The sequence below is a fragment of the Haliotis cracherodii genome, unplaced genomic scaffold, assembly GCF_022045235.1.
Source record: "Haliotis cracherodii isolate W230 unplaced genomic scaffold, xgHalCrac1.p SCAF_6, whole genome shotgun sequence".
Lineage (NCBI taxonomy): Eukaryota > Metazoa > Mollusca > Gastropoda > Lepetellida > Haliotidae > Haliotis > Haliotis cracherodii.
This window is the reverse complement of record NW_027266319.1, coordinates 23963080-23986029: the sequence shown is the minus strand read 5'-3', so window position 1 is coordinate 23986029 and position 22950 is coordinate 23963080. Positions and strand designations below refer to the sequence as shown.

Here is a 22950-nt window from a genome sequence, read left to right as displayed (position 1 = left end):
CCTGTAGAAAACATTAGTTAAAGATCCATAACATCATATTGCTCTGTCGTCAAGTTCTTCCCCACAGAACACACAAGTAAAGATCAATAACTCCATATAGTTCTGTCGTCAAGTTCTTCCCCACAGAACACACAAGTAAAGATCAATAACTACATATAGTTCTGTCGTCAAGTTCTTCCCCACAGAACACACAAATAAAGATCAATAACTACATATAGTTCTGTCGTCAAGTTCTTCCCCACAGAACACACAAGTAAAGATCAATAACTATATATAGTTCTGTCGTCAAGTTCTTCCCCACAGAACACACAAGTAAGGATCCATAACAACTTATTGTTCTATCATCAAGTTCTTCCCTGTAGAAAACATAAGTTAAAGATCCATAACATCATATTGCTCTGTCGTCAAGTTCTTCCCCACAGAACACACAAGTAAAAATCCATCACTACATATTTGTCCTTTGAACACCTATCCAGTACTCCAGGATGATGGTCATGAATACCTGGGGCTGCCTGAGACTCTACAGCTTGGACAGGGTTGATCCTTTCAGCAGCCCTCTGAGGTGCTTGTAGTAGACAGGATGCACCTGCCAGTAGATACAACAGTTACAACGTTGTCCCCAGCCACAGGGTCACAGGTACAGAAGCTCACCTTCAGTCATATGACATTTTATGCAAAAAAAGAATCAGTACATTCTTACGTATAACTATTATTCACTCATTCTTTACAAACATTCGACTACTTAGTGTTATATCTTTATTTATAGATTTTAATGTCATTAGGTCAACTGTGAGTCGGTGTGTGGGTGTGTATGGTTCTATGCCGCTTTTAGCAATATTCCAGCAATATCACGGTGGGGGACACCAGAAATGGGCTTCACACTTTGTACCCATGTCGGGAATCGAACTTGGGTCTTCGGCATGACGAGCGAACGCTTTAACCACTAGGCCACCTGACCGCCCCTGGTCAACTGTGTAAAATCACAAAGCATAATAAGATAAAGAGATAAAAAAAAAACCAACTCAAATCAATGAAAGATGTAAGATGTAAACATTGAAAGTAATGAAGCATCCTTCAAAGTAACAAAATCCAACCTGAGTTCTGTTCATTGGTTCCTTGAGGGCCGACTGGTAAAGTCGCTCGTACACGTTGCCATCGTAACATCCCAATGCAGAATGGAGGGTGATGTCGTGCATATCAAATGCATCCACCAGGGAAACAGCATCAGGTCTAGAATACACAGAATGCAATGTCTAGAATCATTTAATACTACCTAGCAGAAAATCTTAAAGAGTTAATTCCTGTAATCTCTGTTGCCTAAATTCACTATGGCTCATACAAACTACTGATCTGGGCCCCATTCCTCAAAGCAATCTTTAAGTTAAGTTAAAGTATGGGACTTCCGATCACCTTAGTGCTAAGATCGCTTTGTGGAACGAGGCCCTGGACATAGGTAAAATATTTTTCCTAGGATGAGGAACTTATTTCCCTGCCTCCACCGGTTCAATAACAATACCTGTGCAAGGCGGTAAATGTCCTGCTTTTTTTAGGTGAAGTGAGTGTATTGTAACGTCTGTAACATCTGTGGCTGCCTCCGTGGTCTAATGGTAGAGCGTCCGCCCGGAGAGCGGAAGGTCCGGGGTTCGATCCCCGGCCGCGTCATACCAAAAGACGTTAAAAGATGGTACTTGTTGTTACCCTGTCTGGCACTCGGCATTAAGGGGCTAAAACAGGGACTGGTCGCCTCGGAGTCAGTATACTGTGTCTGAGTGGGGTATTCATGTTAAACTGCGGCATGGTATCTCAGTGTGCTAGCACTATAAATCGGCATCAGTCCGGACTAGTACAAGCAGCCACACACACACATACACACGTGCATGCACGTCGCTATATAAGTGCAATAATCTTGGACGCGACGTTAAACCCCATTTCACCTCACCTCACCTGTAACATCTGTTAGAATAATGCGGCCAGAAGATCGAACCATCGACCTTCCTTCTTTGAGAGGCCATAAGGACAAGTTATATGGATGAACAACTTCTTTATTACAATTAGAAGCAAATTTCAGAGTAGGTTCTGACGCTGTTCTCTGCGCAGATGCCCTATCCACTTGACCATGGAGGCATTTGAAGTGTGCATCTGCCAAGGGCTTTGAGAGTGTGTCTTTGCTATAGTCATATCTGAAGACTGTCATTGCTTTGAGAGTGCACCTGCAATAGTTGTATTTCTGCACACACTGCACAGCCCCTCATTAGCTCACCTAATCTCAGCCAGCAACTGATGCTCCACCATTCTCAGCATCTCCATCTGGGCAACAGTCACAGATTCTGTCTGAAAAATACATGACAACCAAGACTTGAACACATATAAACCTTTTCAATGTGATAACAAAGGGACTGGTCATTTATCATAGGGAAGGGGGGCAGTGGTGAGACTATTTTGTGTGTGTGTGTGTTTGTGTGTGTGTGTGTGTGTGTGGGGGGGGGGGGGGGGGGTGTTGCCATGCAAAAATGACAGTGAAAGAGTGGGGGTCGCCAAAATTTCTCAAAACTGTAAACAGGGGTTGGAGGTTTGTTGGTGTCATGTGACTTCTATTTTTTCAAATCTATGTTGTCTTTATATTTGAACATTACCATACTTTAATAGGGTCTGCTCATTTATTATAGGGAGAGGCAGTCATAAAAATGTGTTACATGTATACAGTCAAGCCAGTCTCACCTACCCCAATAAAAAAGAACCCTTCCAAAAAGATGTCTTGCCTGTAGAAGTGTTGCCTTACAGAGACTGGTAGGAGAGGCAAGTACACAATACAAGTTTCTTATACACCTATGGGTGAGTCAAATTAAACATAAAAAAATAACATTGTGAAAATTTCAAAATAGCAAAAGGCACCAGTTTAGCTGATGACCAATGCATATGTGCAGTTTCGAAGAAAAATGTAGTGATGTATAGTTGAAAATCTGAAGATTTAGTTATAGTGTCACTGCAGCCAAACTACAGCAATTTGGCAATGATATGATAGAGGAAGAGGATTCGTAAGAATGATAGGTTTCTGGCAAGCCTGAGGTATGCAACTCTGGACAGCATATTGTGGCCATTTAGTCCAATGGACCACCCAATGGCCCTGCATCTTTCAAGTATCTTGGAGGCAAAGTACAGAAACAGATTCATCACACCTACCTCTAGGAAGTCCCCGCTGTTGCTTGAGATGCCATACAGGTCATACAGACAGCACAGCTTGTGGAGAACAGTCCTCGATACAATGTATAGCCAGTATCACACCTACCTCCAGGAAGTCCCCGCTGTTGCTTGAGATGCCATACAGAGCATACAGACAGCACAGCTTGTGGAGAACAGTCCTCAGTTCAGGTCTTACATTGGCCGTCTCCACTCCCTCCACAAAACATTCCACCGCATAGTACTGGCTGTGAACCTGCCACAGATACAATGAACTAAGATACAATACAATACATTATAACATCCTGATTTGAATGTACAGTGCTGAATAGTTGTCCAGTGATACATCTTTCCAGCTTGTAAATAATAAAGTCTGGATCAGACAATCCAGTGATTGATATTGTGAGCAACAATCCACGTCATCAAGGTACGAGGACACCCTATCAACCAAGTCACCGAGGCTGACCACCCAATCCAATGAAGCGCCTCTTACGACGACCATAGGTTGGGGACCTACACTAGCCCGGAATCACTACGGGGATGATATAATGATAACACATACTGTCAGTTTGTGTTTGCTTGTTGCTTAAAGCAGCACTCTGCAATATTCCAGCTATACCTTCATGCAAATAATAATGCATTTGGAAGATGATAATGTTATTGACTTGAGCGTCATTTATCACAACAGTCCGGTATAAGCTTCACTGTGAAGGGACAGATTGTATGAAATTACTGTATATCTTGAAGCAGTGACCTACACATTATTTTGACAATAAATAAACACCCAGCACATCTCCCCAAGATTATAAATGGACGATTCTTTAAGTTCCAACGTCAACCCGAGAATGATCAGTATCGAATAATTTGTGGTTTGTTTGATGTTCAATGCTACAAGACGGCGGTCTGTAAATAATCACGTCTGGATCAGATAATCCAGTGATTGTCATCATGAGCATCGATCTATGCAACTGGGATAAGATGACGTACTTCAACCAAGTCAGCGAGCCTGACCACCTGATCCTGTTAGTTACCTCTTACGCAAAGCATGGGTTTCTGAAAACCTATTCTGTTATTTTGTGAAATACTAAGCTTTATGCAAAGTTTTATTTCAATAAATTGACTCTTGATTCTTGAGTATGATTATAGAATATGTGAAAAATTCTCATTACAGAGACACTGTTTGAGTAATTGAATATTTGTATTTTGAAATGTGTGAACACTTAATTATCATCCAATGAATTATCTACTTACCTTCCCTGCCCTGACCAGTCTGATCATGTTGTTGTTCCAAGCTACATGTTGTTCCATCCCGCTCGTCATGTCTGCGTGAAGCTTGCGGGCAGTCCCAGTCACAATCCTGAACATACAAGTAACATGAGTTACCTCCCTTTATATGGTTTACAGCAGTTCCTATCACTCTGTTTGTCTGCCAATCCTGACAATCATATTAATGTTTTCTATTTCAAACAACCATTTCTCTACCTCTCTACAACATAGAGTATCTGGGGTACTTTCTCAAGGTCATTTTTATTATTTGAACACTCAAGTGATCATGTACTGGTGCTTTACCTGAAACCAAGGCAAGCTAACTGATAACGTGTCTGACATATGAGTGTTTCATTCATTTCAGGCGTAGCAAAATTCTTTGCAGAATAAACCTCAGAGTTATGTCCCTTGACCTTGATATATGGAATTTGACAAAATTAAATCCCTTTGTCTTCAGAGAGAGAAAAGAAAAAGATTATATATATATAGACTCTTCAATTATATTTTTTGTGTGTTTTATAAGAAAATGGGGGCGGTATGATAAGAAAAAACAAAGTTTTAAATTCTCTATTAGCCATTTGACATTTCTGATAATGTGACAGTTTCTAGCATTTAAAGGGGAACAAAGCCACACTGTTTGACATACTGGTGAATCTATGAATAAAGTCTTTAGAGGCATTTTGAAGTGTTACACATAAGGAAGAAAATGTACGGATGTCAACTTCTTTATTATGAGAACACAACGTTTCAAAGTATATCCTTAGTCCGATATATACTCCTATATATGCTTTCTCCTTCATCACCTGACATATACTCCGAAACGTTGTGTTCCTCATAATAAAGAAGTTGACATCCATAAATTCTCTTCCTTAATCTACGAATAGTATTTGAACAAACATGTACGTGCATTGAGCACATACCACAGTCGATACAGGTGGGATTGTCAGGCTCAGCGTTAATAGCACATGCTGGTACTTTTATTATTTTCCATGCGACTGATTTTTAGGGTCTGGAGGTCCTTAAACCAAGTAATACAAAACATAATGCTGTATTTAGTTGACTCACAGAATCCCCCTCGAATCCTGCCTTAGAGTGTGGCCATGAGGGAGATTTTATTACACTTCTTGTGGTTTGGTAAAGAAAATGTGCAAATGGAGTATGAGGGGTTATCTCCCATGACAAAAAGTATTCTCAAAGGCTGAAAACTATACTGAAACAAACGAAAACGCATTATCAACTTTAACAGAAAAGATTTGTTTTTGTGATCAAGTCCACACATCAAATGAGATTTGAACCTGTACAGCGACATTGTTGTGTTGGATTATCTCATTCCTGAATCCACAGAACAACTTAATTTGAATTATTGTGGACATTTTGTCAACTATTGAAAACTATTGCGTTTTCAGAGTGTATCAGTATATGGTTTGGGTCCATTGACTTCGCAAAGTGTAATCCAGGTGTCGAACGGGTTGTTGTTTGTGTCACATGAAGATAAAGTCACACAAAAGTTATTTTCATAACATTCAAGTAAGTGTTCACATATATAATCTCTACTAGGGCTGCAAGGAATACACTATGAGGCGAATACGATTCGTATCAGGAATATAGGGTAACGAATACGAATATTAATTCTCGAATACAATAACAAGTCAGCAGCTGATGTATTATTTCTTATATGCAGTGTAATAATAACAACATACATTATTTGACATGTTTTGTTAATTATTAATATATTATACATTTATATACTGCTCTTATCCATGTAGTGGTACTTGCTCAAATGTGACAATGACCAGTGACCACACTACTGTCAGATTATATAGTATAAGAGTGTTGTCTTTTGAAGAAATCTATGCATATAATATGTTCTTATGGATATTTTAATGGAAAAGCACATGCTTGCATACATCCATAAATATTGGCTTCTAGTGGCCACGATTAACAAATTCAATTCATGAATGGATACGGTACGATTCACTGAATACGCAAGTGAATTGTAACTGCCTTAACGCCTAAGAATTTCATCTGATGTGGAAAAAACTTTTTTTAAGATATGACACAATTACCCTGTGCTGTGTGAAGACTTTGTGCAAATGGTATGGCACCTCTTAGTTTGAACATTTACCATTGTTCTAAACCCTTAACAGACAGGTGGATAGAAGCTCAGACTGTTTACCCGTAAGCTCTGTTCCTGTAGATGTCCAGTAGTATCCGAGTGTTCCTGCAGTCGTTGACCTCCTTGATGGGACACACGTACCCAGGGTCAGCAGTCAGATAGGACGATGACCCCTGCAGCTGCTGACCAGACAGGGCATTGGCCACTTGCTTCATCAGGTACCTGCAACAATAGTCCGCTGGATGTGAAAACCTGAAGAGAGGACCTGTTGGTACTCCACACACAACCGATGTCAAGATAACGTTCACAAAGCATGTGTAACCCGTGAAGATCCGGGGTAGAAAAGTTCTTCAGCAACCCATACTTGCCGTAAAAGGCGACTATGCTTGTCGTAAGAGGCGACTAACGTGATTGGGTGGTCAGGCTCGATGACTTGGTTGGTGCATGTCATCGCATCCCAATTGCGCGGATCGATGCCCATGATGTCAATCACTGGATTGTCTGTTCCAGGCTCGATTATTTACAGACCGCCATCATATAGCTGGAATATTGCTGAGTGCGGCGTTAAACAACAAACAAGCAAACAAACAAACAAACAACAAAGCATGTGTATTTTCACAAGCACTGAGGGCCCTCGGCATAGGGGAAGTAACCCTTGATGGCTATGTGTGGTCATATTTACCAAACTACATGACATCAACACTTGACCAGACAGCATTGGGCAGAGGTCGGGCAATCAACAAGTATGCTCCACCGCCGGCCATCATAACCCAACATTGACTCACTCACCTAGCTGTCTGCTGGTACAACACTGTGTTCTCTCCCTCCACTGTGGGCAAAGTCATGGCACCCAACAAGTACGCTCCATCACTGGCCATCATTACACAACACTGACTCACTCACCTAGCTGTCTGCTGGTACAACACTGTGTTCTCTCCCTCCACTGTGGACAGAGTCATGGCACCCAACAAGTACGCTCCATCACCAGCCATCATTACACAACACTGACTCACTCACCTAGCTGTCTGCTGGTACAACACTGTGTTCTCTCCCTCCACTGTGGGAAGAGTCATGGCACCCAACAAGTACGCTCCACAGCCGGCAATCATTACCCAACACTGACTCACTCACCTAGCTGTCTGCTGGTACAGCACTGTGTTCTCTCCCTCCACTGTGGACAGAGTCATGGCACCCAACAAGTACGCTCCATCACCAGCCATCATTACACAACCCTGACTCACTCACTCACCTAGCTGTCTGCTGGTACAACACTGTGTTCTCTCCCTCCACTGTGGACAGAGTCATGGCACCCAACAAGTACGCTCCATCACCAGCCATCATTACACAACCCTGACTCACTCACTCACCTAGCTGTCTGCTGGTACAGCACTGTGTTCTCTCCCTCCACTGTGGACAGAGTCATGGCACCCAACAAGTACGCTCCATCACCAGCCATCATTACACAACCCTGACTCACTCACTCACCTAGCTGTCTGCTGGTACAACACTGTGTTCTCTCCCTCCACTGTGGACAGAGTCATGGCACCCAACAAGTACGCTCCATCACCAGCCATCATTACACAACCCTGACTCACTCACTCACCTAGCTGTCTGCTGGTACAACACTGTGTTCTCTCCCTCCACTGTGGGCAGAGTCATGGCACCCAACAAGTAGGCTCCACCGCCGGCCATCATTACACAACACTGACTCACTCACCTAGCTGTCTGCTGGTACAACACTGTGTTCTCTCCCTCCACTGTGGGCAGAGTCATGGCACCCAACAAGTACGCTCCATCACCGGCCATCATTACACAACACTGACTCACTCATTCACCTAGCTGTCTGCTGGTACAACACTGTGTTCTCTCCCTCCACTGTGGGAAGAGTCATGGCACCCAACAAGTATGCTCCACAGCCGGCCATCATTACACAACACTGACTCACTCACTCACCTAGCTGTCTGCTGGTACAACACTGTGTTCTCTCCCTCCACTGTGGACAGAGTCATGGCACCCAACAAGTACGCTCCATCACCAGCCATCATTACACAACCCTGACTCACTCACTCACCTAGCTGTCTGCTGGTACAACACTGTGTTCTCTCCCTCCACTGTGGACAGAGTCATGGCACCCAACAAGTACGCTCCATCACCAGCCATCATTACACAACCCTGACTCACTCACTCACCTAGCTGTCTGCTGGTACAACACTGTGTTCTCTCCCTCCACTGTGGACAGAGTCATGGCACCCAACAAGTACGCTCCATCACCAGCCATCATTACACAACACTGACTCACTCACCTAGCTGTCTGCTGGTACAGCACTGTGTTCTCTCCCTCCACTGTGGGCAGAGTCATGGCACCCAACAAGTACGCTCCATCACCGGCCATCATTACACAACACTGACTCACTCACTCACCTAGCTGTCTGCTGGTACAACACTGTGTTCTCTCCCTCCACTGTGGGCAGAGTCATGGCACCCAACAAGTACGCTCCATCACCAGCCATCATTTCACAACACTGACTCACTCACCTAGCTGTCTGCTGGTACAACACTGTGTTCTCTCCCTCCACTGTGGGCAGAGTCATGGCACCCAACAAGTATGCTCCATCACCAGCCATCATTACACAACACTGACTCACTCACCTAGCTGTCTGCTGGTACAGCACTGTGTCCTCTCCCTCCACTGTGGGCAGAGTCATGGCACTCAACAAGTACGCTCCATCACCAGCCATCATTACACAACACTGACTCACTCACTCACCTAGCTGTCTGCTGGTACAGCACTGTGTCCTCTCCCTCCACTGTGGGCAGAGTCATGGCACTCAACAAGTACGCTCCATCACCGGCCATCATTACACAACACTCACTCACCTAGCTGTCTGCTGGTACAACACTGTGTTCTCTCCCTCCACTGTGGGCAGAGTCATGGCACCCAACAAGTACGCTCCATCACCAGCCATCATTACACAACACTGACTCACTCACTCACCTAGCTGTCTGCTGGTACAACACTGTGTTCTCTCCCTCCACTGTGGGCAGAGTCATGGCACCCAACAAGTATGCTCCATCACTGGCCATCATTACACAACAGTGACACACTCACCTAGCTGTCTGCTGGTACAACACTGTGTTCTCTCCCTCCACTGTGGGCAGAGTCATGGCACCCAACAAGTACGCTCCATCACCAGCCATCATTACACAACACTGACTCACTCACCTAGCTGTCTGCTGGTACAACACTGTGTTCTCTCCCTCCACTGTGGGCAGAGTCATGGCACCCAACAAGTATGCTCCACAGCCGGCCATCATTACACAACACTGACTCACTCACTCACCTAGCTGTCTGCTGGTACAACACTGTGTTCTCTCCCTCCACTGTGGGCAGAGTCATGGCACCCAACAAGTAGGCTCCACCGCCGGCCATCATTACACAACACTGGCTCACTCACCTAGCTGTCTGCTGGTACAACACTGTGTTCTCTCCCTCCACTGTGGGCAGAGTCATGGCACCCAACAAGTATGCTCCATCACTGGCCATCATTACACAACACTGACTCACTCACCTAGCTGTCTGCTGGTACAACACTGTGTTCTCTCCCTCCACTGTGGGCAGAGTCATGGCACCCAACAAGTATGCTCCACCGCCAGCCATCATTACACAACACTGGCTCACTCACCTAGCTGTCTGCTGGTACAACACTGTGTTCTCTCCCTCCACTGTGGGCAGAGTCATGGCACCCAACAAGTACGCTCCATCACCGGCCATCATTACACAACACTGACTCACTCATTCACCTAGCTGTCTGCTGGTACAACACTGTGTTCTCTCCCTCCACTGTGGGCAGAGTCATGGCACCCAACAAGTACGCTCCATCACCAGCCATCATTTCACAACACTGACTCACTCACCTAGCTGTCTGCTGGTACAACACTGTGTTCTCTCCCTCCACTGTGGGCAGAGTCATGGCACCCAACAAGTACGCTCCATCACCGGCCATCATTACACAACACTGACTCACTCACTCACCTAGCTGTCTGCTGGTACAACACTGTGTTCTCTCCCTCCACTGTGGGCAGAGTCATGGCACTCAACAAGTATGCTCCACCGCCGGCCATCAGCATGTAGCCATGTCCTCCCATAGAGCGGCGTTGAGTCTCCAAGAACACACACGTCTCCTCCGACAGTAGTGCTTTCAAGCAGGACGACTGACTGTGAAGCTGACAGGAAAACACAAACATATTGTACTAATATGATAAGAGGCTACTTATTACAATATAACATGAATTGGGAAATTCCAATTTGGGGATTTTTACTGACATTTGCTGCAGACTTGGGGCCTAATAATGGCCACTGAGCAGCCCTAGAAAAATCCCTGGTGTGAGGTGGTACATTTCTTTCTTTGTTGTTTACCGCCATACTTTGACATGTATGTATTATTATGCCAGTAGCCATGGTAACATATGGACTTACCTCTGCCAATAGGCGGTTGTTCCCACCTATGATTTCTTCATAAGCTTTCTCGTACACAGCAGTCATGGTTTTTGTTACAAAGTGGTAAGCAAAGGTTGCCGCCAGGGCGGGGAACAGCTTGTATTGCTGGGACTGGTAGCTGAGGATCTGCATTTCCTCACCACTGTAAATAGACACAGCATTTTATACTAGGCGTTACACGTGTCAGTTGCTGTTGTATGTGTAGGATAAAGCATGTCCGAGGGTTTTTATGGTATTTAAAACGTGCATCCGCGGGATAAAACCAAGTGATAAGTCTATGTTAGAGGACGAGAGTTACTGTCGTCTCAGCGCTACGACTGTCGTAAGTCTATGTTAGATGACAGGAGTTACCATCATTTCAGTGCTACGACTGTCGTAACTCTATGTTGGAGCATGGGAGTTACTGTTATCTCAGCGCTACGACTGTCGTAAGTCTATGTTAGATGACAGGAGTTACTACCATTTCAGTGCTACGACTGTCGTAACTCTATGTTGGAGCATGGGAGTTACTGTTATCTCAGCGCTACAACTGTCGTAAGTCTATGTTAGAGGACAGGAGTTACTGTCATTTCAGTGCTACGACTGTCGTAACTCTATGTTGGAGCATGGGAGTTACTGTTATCTCAGCGCTACAACTGTCGTAAGTCTATGTTAGAGGACAGGAGTTACCATCATTTCAGTGCTACGACTGTCGTAACTCTATGTTGGAGCATGGGAGTTACTGTTATCTCAGCGCTACAACTGTCGTAACTCTATGTTAGAGGACAGGAGTTACTGTCATTTCAGTGCTATCCACGTCTAGATGCTAGTTTTACTGCATTATCTTAATTGCCCTGCACGACAAACACATGGTATGGAGAACTATATCAGAAGGTTCCCTTTTTGTCTTACACCGCACTCAGTAATATTTCAGCAATATGATGGCAGCCTATACATAAACAATTCTAACCCGGGGTCCCCATGGTTATACTATAAGAGGATATCAATAATGTCGTACCCTGGTTTAAGCTGTGACTGTCTGCGCACGGCACTGTATCGTATAGAAGTGGTCGCTCCTTGCACCAGTAAACTACTCGCCCATGAAAGTATTTTCACACGAATCAGAATCATTGTGGCATAGTTGGCCTTGCTTGACCCTGATGTGCTGAAATGGCCATCTCTTGACACCTGCATAAACACCAAAAATACATGAACTCACATGACATGACACAGATGACACGGCTCTAAATCTTAACAAGCTTCTGTGATTTAATATGTCACATCGAAGAACATTCCGTTTTAAGGCTGAGACCGCCTCCTTGGTCAAGGGAACAGAGCGCCTGCCCGGACATCGGTTCATTGGTGGTTCAGCCCCTAGGTCACAGAGCTCCAGATAAGCTGTGTATCTGCGTAAAATACGCATCAGAAATGCAGAAATGCGCAGTAAAATAAAATCAAAGCGTAAATACGCAACGAACATTACAGATACGCTACAAAAATAAAACTTGTGCGTATCATCAAAATATTGTGAAGTAACCCTGCGTATTAGTTTAGCAAATGAGCAACTTATTTTGAAATTATAAACAGGCATTCCGTCAACCTTGCCAAACTCCACGATGACAGTTACATCATGATCATTTGCCATCACACTTTCTTGTGGAAGTATCAGGTATTTTTGAGTCCTATAAAGCTCTTGAACCAACACGACACCAGTTTGCAGGGACTAGATGAATAGTGTTTTTAAATATTTAACTTAAATACCCACATGTGTAAAAACTAGTGGGTAACAGAAATTTGAATACCCAGATAGAATTACTGATACCCAATGATTTTAAAATGCATGGGTAAAATACCAACAACACCAAAAGCTTATCTGGAGCTCTGTGGTCATCTACACAAGAAGTTATGTTTGCTGTTTAATGCCACACTCAGCAATTTTCCAGCTATATGATGGCAGTCTGTAAATAATAAGGTACGGACCTGTAAATCCTGTGACTGACATCATGAGCACCGATCCACGCAATTGGGATATGATGAAATGCATTGACCAAGTCACTGAATCTGACCACCCGATCCCGTTAGTCGCTTCTCAGAACAAGCTTGGGTTGCTGAAGATCAATTCTAACCCATATCTTCACGGGTGTTCATACAAACAACAGTGAGGAAGTGATTATTGCTTAACTGAACATTAGCAATCTATTCACACAGAGCACAAGTTGAAGCTCAGATAATTAAGAAGAGAAAACAATATTTGATATTATTTGAAAGTAGGTTTGTTTAACACATCTCCATGATCTATATGTTAGAAGTTTTGTTTTAGCATTTGATTCAAGAGTTTGTTGAGGGAAACAAAATAATCAACATGATTGACAAAACAATATTTTGAATGTTAATCTGACATTTTTTTTATTTAGCACATATATATGTAGATTTTCTAAAGCTTTGAAGTCAGCTCATTAAAGTTATATAAATTGGCTGTCGTCACGGAAGCATGGCATTGTTATTCAGGTGTGCAATAAGATGTCATAATAATATAATAATAATAACAAAAAAAATAATAATTTATGCATTTGTATAGCGCAGCATTCACTGTGCATAAGTGCTCTGTGTGTCATACCTTGGCATTTCTCATCAGCATGTTGGTCCGAGGAATGCGGACATTGTTCATCATTAGGAAGCCATTATCAATGTTCTGTAGGGCTAGCTTGGGACCTATGTCTCCCACCGTGATACCTGAAATAGAAAGGGAAGGTGAGGTGAAATGGGCTATGTTTACCATTGTGTTATTCTTGCCGATTTCAAAACGAGGCTGGTAGCGAAGGGGTTCGTGTTTACATAATAGGTGAAAGGTGAAATGGGGTTTAACGTCACATCCAAGATGACTGAACTTATATAGCGACGTGCATGCAAATGTGTGTGTGTGTGGCTGCTTGTACTAGTCCGGACGATTTATAGTGCTAGCCCACTGAGATACAATGCTGCAGTTTAACATGAATACCCCACTCAGACACAGTGTACTGACCAGCTGCCCAGTCCTGGTTTTAGCCCCTTAATGCCCTAATATTTAGTCCTACTGACAAAACACAAAATGTTGGGTCCAATACGCATACTAAGTGGGAATGAGTATGTGAATAATTTTCATTGTGAATCTTTGTGAACACAAATATCTAACAAAGGTTTGGTTTCGTTTGGTTTTTAATGCCGCACTCAGCAATAATCGAGTCTGGACCAGACAATCCAGTGATTAATATCATGAGCATTGATCCAAGCAATTGGGATCGATGACATGCATCAACCAAGTCAGCGAGCCTGACCACCCGATCCCCTTAAACAAGCATAGTCACCTTTTATGACAAGCATGGGTTGCTGAAGACCTATTCTACCCTAGATCTTCACGGGTCTTACAATGAAATCCACAACAGGCCAAAGGCTTCTAAACATGATCAATCAGTAAATGTCTTGGAAATCAAGTGAAGTATCAATTTGAGATTTGTCTAAATGAATATATATTTCCAAAGGCTAATTAGCATGGAGCATGTCGTATGTGGGATCCTAGTCTGTCTCTCAGACTCAAGCCAGCAAATTAAAAACTCAATCCAACTCAAGTCTTGAATTGCCTCAGCTCCTGAAATAAAGCATTGTTCTGGGCTTCATTTGATCTTAATTTCTATTTCGTAGATATATATTTAAATACAGGTAAAATAAGTTAATTTCTGGGATTTAATTTCAGTCTAGTGGGACCACATCATAATGTTTGACCACCTGGACTCGTAGAGAGACAGACCCTGTAAAACCCGCTACCGAACAGCCAGTCTCTGTGTCATTCACATAACAGTTAGGACTCAAGTCCTATCAAGTTAGATTCAATTCAATTCAAACCATAAGCTCAACACACAGATGCCTTCATCAGTTTGTTTAAAAAAATAATTAAGAACATCACTTCATTCTGCCTCACATATAAAAAAATGAATGAAAATTGAATAATTATTTTTTTTGTCACCTAAACAAAATATGGAGACTGATGTAATTTCACTAGCCAGCTGGGGCGGTCGGGTAGCCTAGTGGTTAAAGCATTCGCTCGTCACGTCGAAGACCCGGGTTCGATTCCCGACATGGGTACAATGTGTGAAGCCCATTTCTGGTGTCCCCGCCGTGATATTGATGGAATATTGCTAAAAGCGGCGTAAAACAATACTCACTCACTCACTCACTCACTAGCCAGCTAGACCACCTCTATTGATAGTCCTGGCTAATATTATCTAGCATTTATCTAGTGGACTAGCATATCTGTTGAACCTTGTGCCATTCAAAAGAAACTTTGCAACTAACACCAGAGATTTGCCAGGGTGTACATATTTTCCAGTTCAGGGGACCCCCTGTTATAATTCTGGAGTGTCGAAGGCATGAACTTGAGAGCCCCCGGCTGGAAACATCTGACATGCTTCACTTGGTTTCCAACAATGTCATTGATGTCATTGCAAGAGGGTCCTGATGGGTGAGTCCGATAAGCAGTAAGCAGTAAAATTTAGGGTACTTTTTCATTAAGCAGTAATTTTTCTTCTTTTTCAATAAAATCGTCGCGAAAAATTCCTAAATCAGCCATGGCAGGCAGGACATGGGACTTTTAATTCTGCTTTCGTTTCATCCTGACAATTCATATTTTTAATATGTGTAAAATCTCAAATCGCTAAACATTCTAGACTGGTCCCCTGCGTCAGTTGCGCAGCCTGCTTTCTGTGGGGAAGCATTTGGGTCTTGAAGACAGACTGTTTTGGACCATTTTAATCATTTTACGATATGCAGTAAATTATTTATATATGTTAAGCAGTTATTTTGGGGTATTTTACGATAAGCATTTACGATAAAAAAAAGATGACTTTTACGTTTACGATAGTGTTTGAAGGGTGTTTTACGTTAAGCATTAAAACCCATCAGGACCCTCTTCCAAATGATGACAAGCACAAAGCCTATTGTGTCAATTTCAATTTTAGATTGAGTAGAATCAACCGGTGACACCCAGAACATTCATATCTGATTAGAATTGTCACTCATCTGTAATATGCAATCTACAACTTATTTATATTTCAAACAGACATTCTCTTGTGTCCCATAGGACTAGCAATGTAAACTGTTTGCTTCCTCAAGTTGTATGCATATAAAACTATCTTTGTAACTGATCATTGTAGCGATAACATTACCTTGTTTCTGAGGGCCTTACTTAAAAAAAGACACACTTATAAGTTTATCAGAAACAAGAAAAAAGCTAAATAGTAAAAACATTTTTGGTCAATTTTGAGCAGGCAGCTCTGTGATCCAAGTTGCAAGAAGGATTGACTGTATGATTATTGAAACTAATCATAACTTTCAACTTACTGTTATTAAAATAAGTAAAAAAAGCATTTAATTAAAACTAAAATATGATGAAATTTACATCTTATCAACTCAAACAAGACAAACAGAGACTTAAATAAAAGTAAAACAAGAAATGTAACAAAAAAAAGAGAAAAAAGGTATAAAAATTCATAATTATCTAAACACAAATCAAAACATAAAAATGCATAAGAGCACAAAACAAACAAAATACTTTTTGATATTGAAACTGTTTCAAAATGAATTTGAGGAAACAGATACATAATGAAGTATGCCAGTTTGATAAACAGCTGTTCATTTCAGTGGAGTGCAAGCCATATTTGACCTACTTTTAGCACAGGGAATACAAAGGCCATTCAGATAGCAAGTCCAGACTTGTTTGCAACGCTCCTTCCTTGATTAACCAGGGCACAAAGAAATCAATTGAGTGAAGATGATAGATGCACCAAAAGTAAATATCAAATAATGGCTTTACATATAAAAAAATCAGTATAACACATAGATGTGAAATTTTGGTCAGTTTTTACATAATGGGTTTAATATAACATTTATAACATGAGAAAATAGTGGTCTTTAAAAACAAAATATACATTAAAAAATATTATACAAACTTGTACATTTGCAATGGTAGCAATATGCAACTACTGGGAAAATTTAGCAATAAAAGCAGTTAAAATTTGGAAAAAATGGAGAAAAATTTGATTATTAATTAATTGACCTTCGACCTATCATAACAAACAACACAAGAGCTGCAATATCAACATAATTTCATGCAGAGCATCACTTTCTACTACTAAGACTACTAATTTTGATTGTTAATTTTCAGCCGAGGTCTTCCTCAGCTCTTCAAACATTCCCCCCCTAGGTGTAAAGGTAATGACCTTTGTACCCCCAAACCAGCGAACGCTTATGGCCAGGGCTCCCATACCCAAAGAGGTATGGGGTGGTAGGGGGGAGTGGGATTCGAACAATGTCACTGGAGTATCTTAATGGACGTCTATTTTCTCTAATCAGACAATGCATAAGCTCCTTACATTAAAATATTACACATAATTTAATGTTTTAATTCAAATATTTCAATGTTTGACATTTAAGAACCATACCTCTAAAGACAATATATATATAATATTTGTGGTATATTGAATGACATTATACAAAAAGAATTTAACATTTTGAGCTAAATTGAAGATTTTGTTTTCAGAAGATTGCAGGATTTACAAACAGTAATTTACCCAAACATTAACATAATGTTACTCTTGTACTGGTAAGGCGTTAATAAATAACACAATACAGATACTTGAAAAATAATCAATTTTAATACATTCATGAAAACCTAATATCACAAAATATTTATGCAAAAAACACTAAATGTATTGGAGATAGTGATTTTAATGCACTTCAAACACTTGTAACAGTCATGGGGAGTGAGTGAGTAGGATTTTACATTACCTTAAACAATATTCTACCAATGACTCAGCAGATGACACCCAGTATGGACTTCAAATACTTTGTCCATGGTGGGAATAGAACTTGCTATTCAGCATGATGAGTGAACGCAGTAGCCATTGGGCTAACTCACCAACCCCAATATGTAGAACATCAAACATGAATCTATGTGGCAGTAAAACAACAGGAATGTTACAAACAAAAATATATGTTTTATCCTTTTATCCCATGTTATCAATTGAAAGAAATGTTTAAACATTTAACATGTCATTTGAACTGTTCATTTTTTCAAATTGCCTGCATCATGAAAACATTGTTTGTTGTTGAACGCTGCACTCAGCAATATTCCAACTATATGATGGCGGTCTGTATATAATCAAGTCTGGACCAGACAATCCAGTGATTGATGACATGAGCATTGATCTATGCAATTGAGATACAATGACATGCATCAACCAAGTCAGTGACCGCCCTATCCCATTAGTTGCCTCTTTCAACAAGCAAAGTCGCCTCTTACAGCAAGCATGGGGTGCTGAAGACCAATTCTAAACCAGATCTTCATGGGTCTCATGAAATTATGAGGCAGAGTATATTTAAGGTTGAATAATATTCCTTCAAACATAATTCATTTCCTTTCGTCAAAAGCATCAAAAGCTGGATAGTGATCCTGTTCAAGCGGGACATGAAACATCCCCATTTGACCATTTGGCCTAACAAACCATTGTCTGTTCCACAGTATTACCCTACACAGAGGAATTCCTTATTGTTTTAGAAGAATACCTACCCTGTTGTACTATTTATGCAAAGAACATCGATCCAATTTTCTATTAATTAAATATATTATTAGGCAAAGAAACACAATCAGGGCAAATCTGAGATTCAAACGAATGATCACAGGATTATGGCTAGCCAAAGGGACACAACTCTGCACAGGACTGCATCTCCTTGACTGAGCCGAAGTACCCCAGGAGAGTGAGAACAAGTGTTGGAGTGAATGAATGTACGAGTGGATGAATGACGAGATGAGAGAGTGAAAAAGACAGTCAATGAATGGCTCAACTTTCACTAGTCTAGGTGTATAATCATCATGTTGAAGCTCACCTGGCATCGGTGTGTGATCCTCTAAACTTCGAAGTTGTACAATGAACGGGTGCATCCCATAATTCTTTCCTCGAAGAACAAGCTGAGCCAAAACAATTGCATGAGTGCTGGATTTTCCTACTGAAACAAAGAATCAAAGAATTCTTGCAATACTGACATTGAAATGAGTTATTTAATAGATGTTAAGGATCTTTGGGTTGTATCAAAGATACTAAAGCACTTCCATTGTTAAAAAATAGTTCCTGATGCTGTAGCTCTATAATAGTTAAGCCAGGGGCTATATTGACATATATATTGACTTACAATAATCACAAAATGTTGAGATATCAGGGCATGAGAACATTACATGTTCCGAATGTGTATGGATAAGAATTACCTAGGCAGACCTGCAATTTAATAAATGTAATGCAGAAGACGAACAAGGCTCATACATTAAATGTCTAAATTTAATTTTTTGCCTTATCATTGTCCAATAACAATGGTAATGTTTGTTAATGTAGACGTTTATGTGGCAGTGAATTATCAAGTTAGTGTTCATATTCATACATTTGAATCAATACAGTATCAACATTAAAAATGTACCGATATATCAATATTGTTATATATGACATCCCTAAAAATGGCCGTCATAAAGCTTTGAGATTACTGGGATAAAGTCTAGATGTGATTGGACTGCATATATACTAGTCAAAAGAAGTTAAAGAACACCTGGTTTTTCAATATGACTACAGTTAATCTGTCATGGCATGACAATATAGTGTTCTTTAACTTTTTTTGAGTAGTATAAATGGAAAAGGACATCCTCATTTACGTTCTTAATCTGAAATTTAAATGGAGGGGTGCTAGTCCCACTGAACATACAGTGAACACACAAGACACAGTAAACAGTGAACACACAAGACACAGTAAACAGTGAACACGCAAGACACAATGGACAGTGAACACACTGTGAACACATTAAACACAAGATGCTGTAAACACACTGTGAACACACAGTAAACAGGACACAGTGAAGACATTAAACAAAAGACGCCGTGAACACACTGTGAACACAGTAAACAATGAACATACTGTGAACACACAGTAAACAGTGAACACACAGTAAACACAGGACACAGTGAACAAACAGTAAACACAGTAAATGGTGAACACACTGTGAACAGACAGTAAACACACCACACAGTGAACACACTAAATACACCACACAGTGAACACACTGTACATCCAGTAAACACACTGTGAACGCAGGACACAGTGAACACAATGTGAACACAGGACACAGTGAAAGAAAACACAGGACACAGTGAGTACAGTAAACACAGGACACAGTGAGCACAGTAAACACAGGACACAGTGAACACACTGTGAACACAGGACACAGTGAGCAGTAAACACAGGACACAGTGAGCACAGTGAACAGAGGACACAGTGAAAGAAAACACAGGACACAGTGAACAGTAAACACAGGACACCGTGAACAGTAAACACAGGACACAGTGAACATACTGTGAACACAGTAAACACAGGACACCGTGAACAGTAAACACAGGACACAGTGAACAGTAAACACAGGATACAGTGAACATACTGTGAACACAGTCAACACTGGATGCAGTGAACAGTAGACACAGTGAAAAGTAAACACAGGACCCGGTAAACACAGTTAACACAGGATGCAGTGAACAGTGAAGACTCAGGACAAAGTCAAAAGGATTTTGACATGCATAATTTTTCATGAGACTAGAAATAACATAAACAGGACATTTCTGTTTGGTAACAAACAAACAAGAGTTTCGTGTAGAAACATAAAGCTCTTATTTTCTACCAGTCAACTTGTAGCGAATGAGGAAACTGCCTTCAGATATTTTCTTGTAAAAAATCAGTGAAAAAAGTGTTGCCTTAGGAAGAAACACCACAAAAATACATGAAAGACAAAAAAGAATTTGATCAATGTTGGGGCTGTAAAAGCAGGAACAAAAGTGAAACATCTCCACACCCCAAATGGGGATTCAGGATTAGAATAGATCCCAAGCAACCTATGCTGGTCTTAAGACTTTAATGGAATGTTTGATGAGGCTTGGTGACTTGCTTGATTTGTGTGGTATCATACCATGACGGTATCAAGTACTGCTCATAATATCAATCACTGGATTGTCAGGTCCAGATCCGATTATCTACATCATATAGCTGAATATGGCTGAGTGCGGCACACAGAAGTAACTCCACACTAAGCATGCTCAGCGAGGTGAACTACTCACATCCTCCCGGCCACCACTTCATCGATGTGATCTTTGGTGTGTTCATCACAAACTCATCAGCCATGGGGTCAAAGGTCGCTGTTGTCTCCAATGCTAATAAGTTGGTTCCTGAAATGGAAAAGACAATTACTGTGAGTGCAAATGTACTCAAAGTAATCCTTTGTGAAACAATCTTATTCCCAAATGTATCATAAAATGTCAATTCCAATTTTTGGAATTATTTTTAAACAATTCACTTTTAAAAACCTTTTAAAATAAACAAACCATATCTTAACATTCATATATATAAAGATAGTGTTCCGACAGAATTTCTGTCACAAACTGCAAGACCTTTAACTACTTGGGGGGGACGGGTAACTCAGGTACCCGGGTCGGGTGGGTACTGAGTAGGACCTGGGTAGTCACGTGATATATTGTTTAATGACAAAAATTATCTAGAACTCTATGGTTACACTACAAGTCACTAATGTTCGCATTTCTTTCTGAATAAGCACCCACTCCTTCTGATTTTTCATATGGTTGAATAAAGATAAAACTTAATTCAGCTTCAGTGTGTGAATGACCAGATTGTTTAATACATGTATCTAAATATGTTTTTGCCAGGGTTATGCTAAAAATGTTCCCAATAGGGGGGTGGGTACCCGTGTAGTAAATTTGGACTCGTCCCAGCCCTCATAGCAACGCACAAATGGAAGTCAGCTGGAATAACAGCACAGACAGTTAAGTCAAAGCAATAAGTTGACGTTGACATCCATAAACTAACTCTCTGCCTTATGTGTATCACTTCTAAATATCAATAAAAAAATGAATTGTCACAAGGTTAGAACTAAACTCGAAAGCTTTACTATCCCAGGTAAACATATACATTAAATGCCCATGTATTGCTAAAACAATGGGGAAACTTATATGGTATAACTAAAATAATAGGCAAAAATTTGTAACTGCTTCCTAAGGATTTCATAATGTTAAAGATAGTATAGGACAGAGCTTGTCGTGTCTTTAAGATTATTGTTAGAAGCATGATAAAGCCCATATCATTGAAGGATGATCAAATTTCATTGGCTAATTTTGCTAGATTTGAAGTGGTTAATGAGTGATAACCATTTCAAACCACATCACTGCAATGAACACAAGAAAAAGAGTGTTTTAAGAAACATATCTTAGTCATGGTAGAATGGAGATAAACTTATTCTCCATTTAAATTTTGAAGTGGTGTATCATTGACTAAACACTGCTGTATGTTAAATTTTGCATTTTTTAATCAACAATGAACCACTTCAAAATGTAAACAGTATAGGTTTATTTCCTTAATATTACTTCAAATAATATACTATAAACATAATTTTTAGCATTATTCAGTTTATTGTTTTCTGGTAACATAAAGTAAAGATACTAAATCTGATTCCTTGAGTGGTCTCACCATGGCCAAGTTCTGTCTGTGCGTAAGTGCCTATGATTTTAAAGTTGAGCGCTAACGGAAGCCATTCTGCCTTCTGTTCATCTGTGGCTAGTCGTTCAATCCCTGGGATGAACATCGAATGATGTAGGCTAAGAGCCAAGTCATGGCACGTCAGACTGAAACAGAGAGTGAGTGAGTTGAGTTTTACACCGGTTTTAGCAACATTCAATGTGACAAGCGAACGCTTTAACTACAAAGGCTACCCCTTCTCCCAAGCCTGAAATAGGCCATCTTCCCGAGGCAAGAGAGTTAACTGACTTCAAAAGTCCAGTTTCCACCC

At 40.9% G+C, this 22950-nt stretch overlaps 1 protein-coding gene across 1 annotated transcript in view; it reads right to left on the bottom strand.

The window, feature by feature from the left end:
* Positions 1-407: 407 nt before the first annotated feature.
* Positions 408-22950, bottom strand: part of LOC139445764 (peroxisomal acyl-coenzyme A oxidase 1-like) — a 30754-nt gene continuing 8211 nt past the window's right edge. The window contains exons 3-15 of the mRNA XM_071226976.1: positions 22632-22786; positions 21212-21319; positions 18954-19073; positions 13654-13769; positions 12055-12224; positions 11037-11199; positions 10593-10783; positions 6620-6781; positions 4429-4534; positions 3287-3433; positions 2261-2331; positions 1095-1230; positions 408-586 (exon numbers count right to left, since the gene is read on the bottom strand). Of these exons, the coding sequence (XP_071083077.1) occupies positions 521-586; positions 1095-1230; positions 2261-2331; positions 3287-3433; positions 4429-4534; positions 6620-6781; positions 10593-10783; positions 11037-11199; positions 12055-12224; positions 13654-13769; positions 18954-19073; positions 21212-21319; positions 22632-22786 (1711 nt within the window). The 3' untranslated portion in view covers positions 408-520. The remainder of the gene's footprint in view (positions 587-1094; positions 1231-2260; positions 2332-3286; positions 3434-4428; positions 4535-6619; positions 6782-10592; positions 10784-11036; positions 11200-12054; positions 12225-13653; positions 13770-18953; positions 19074-21211; positions 21320-22631; positions 22787-22950) is intronic.